General features: G+C 35.8%; 1 protein-coding gene across 1 annotated transcript in view; it reads left to right on the top strand.

Annotated features, from left to right (window-relative positions):
* Nucleotides 1–903, top strand: part of LOC103808435 (neuropeptide S-like) — a 30,881-nt gene that overhangs the window by 29,839 nt on the left and 139 nt on the right. The window contains exon 3 of the mRNA XM_009081216.1: nt 840–901. Within this exon, the coding sequence (XP_009079464.1) occupies nt 840–901 (62 nt within the window). The remainder of the gene's footprint in view (nt 1–839; nt 902–903) is intronic.

Below are 903 nucleotides of genomic sequence, written 5' to 3' on the forward strand. Positions count from 1 at the left end.
CATTGATTTTCATAGATCATCAACCAGATGGAAAAGCAGGATATGAGGGAAGATGCACATAGCAAGTTTAGACATGCCAGGAATTGGTTTTAGTCTATAATCCAATGTTAATTTAAATGCAATTTAATTTCAGTGCCATTGAAATCTCTAAAAGCTTTTATGGAGTTTGCATTTTGATACTGTAAAGTGCAAGGAAGCAGGAAGGAAAAGGAATAAAGGAAAGGAAGAAGGAAAAGGAGGAAGGAAAAATATAGAAATATACATGGATTTTTATCCAGACTTTTTATGATTCCCATTACTCTTTCGTCATTATTAAACTGAGTCATAACTACTACTATAACTGAGTCATAACTACTAGAAATCTTCTTCCCCCTTCCATAACTCCTCATAACTACTCAATCTTCCTCCCCAGATTTCTGCTTTACAGGTATTTAAGCTACTTCACACAAGTGATGCCAAGATGCTGTTTCATTGTTGACTGGGAAAAAATATATCTCATTTTACAGCAGTCAACACACAGCCTATACCAGTGAAACTGTGTCACATGTCACAGCTGGTCAACAGCAGAGGAAACAGCTCATTTCAGACCATAAACATAATTGTATCAGTATTTTAGACCAGAATACAGATAAGATTTCTAGAAAGCTGCAAAAATAATCTGATTTTCAATATGATAAACCCTTAGCAAATAACAATTCATCCTTATCATTCCAAGCAGAAATGGGTTTTGTGTTTCCACTTTGCTTTTTATAGTGCACAAGTCCTGGCAAATCCCCAAATCCATTGTTTTTACCTTTTCTTCTCTGCCTTTTCCTTGTTTGTTTCTTTTTAATCTCCAGAGCAACAACCCTTTCTATTTGAATTGCCAGCTGGCTGGAAAAGCTGATTATTGCCTCCTCCTGC

The sequence above is a fragment of the Acanthisitta chloris genome, unplaced genomic scaffold (genome assembly GCF_000695815.1).
Source record: "Acanthisitta chloris isolate BGI_N310 unplaced genomic scaffold, ASM69581v1 scaffold7488, whole genome shotgun sequence".
Classification (NCBI taxonomy): Eukaryota; Metazoa; Chordata; class Aves; order Passeriformes; family Acanthisittidae; genus Acanthisitta; species Acanthisitta chloris.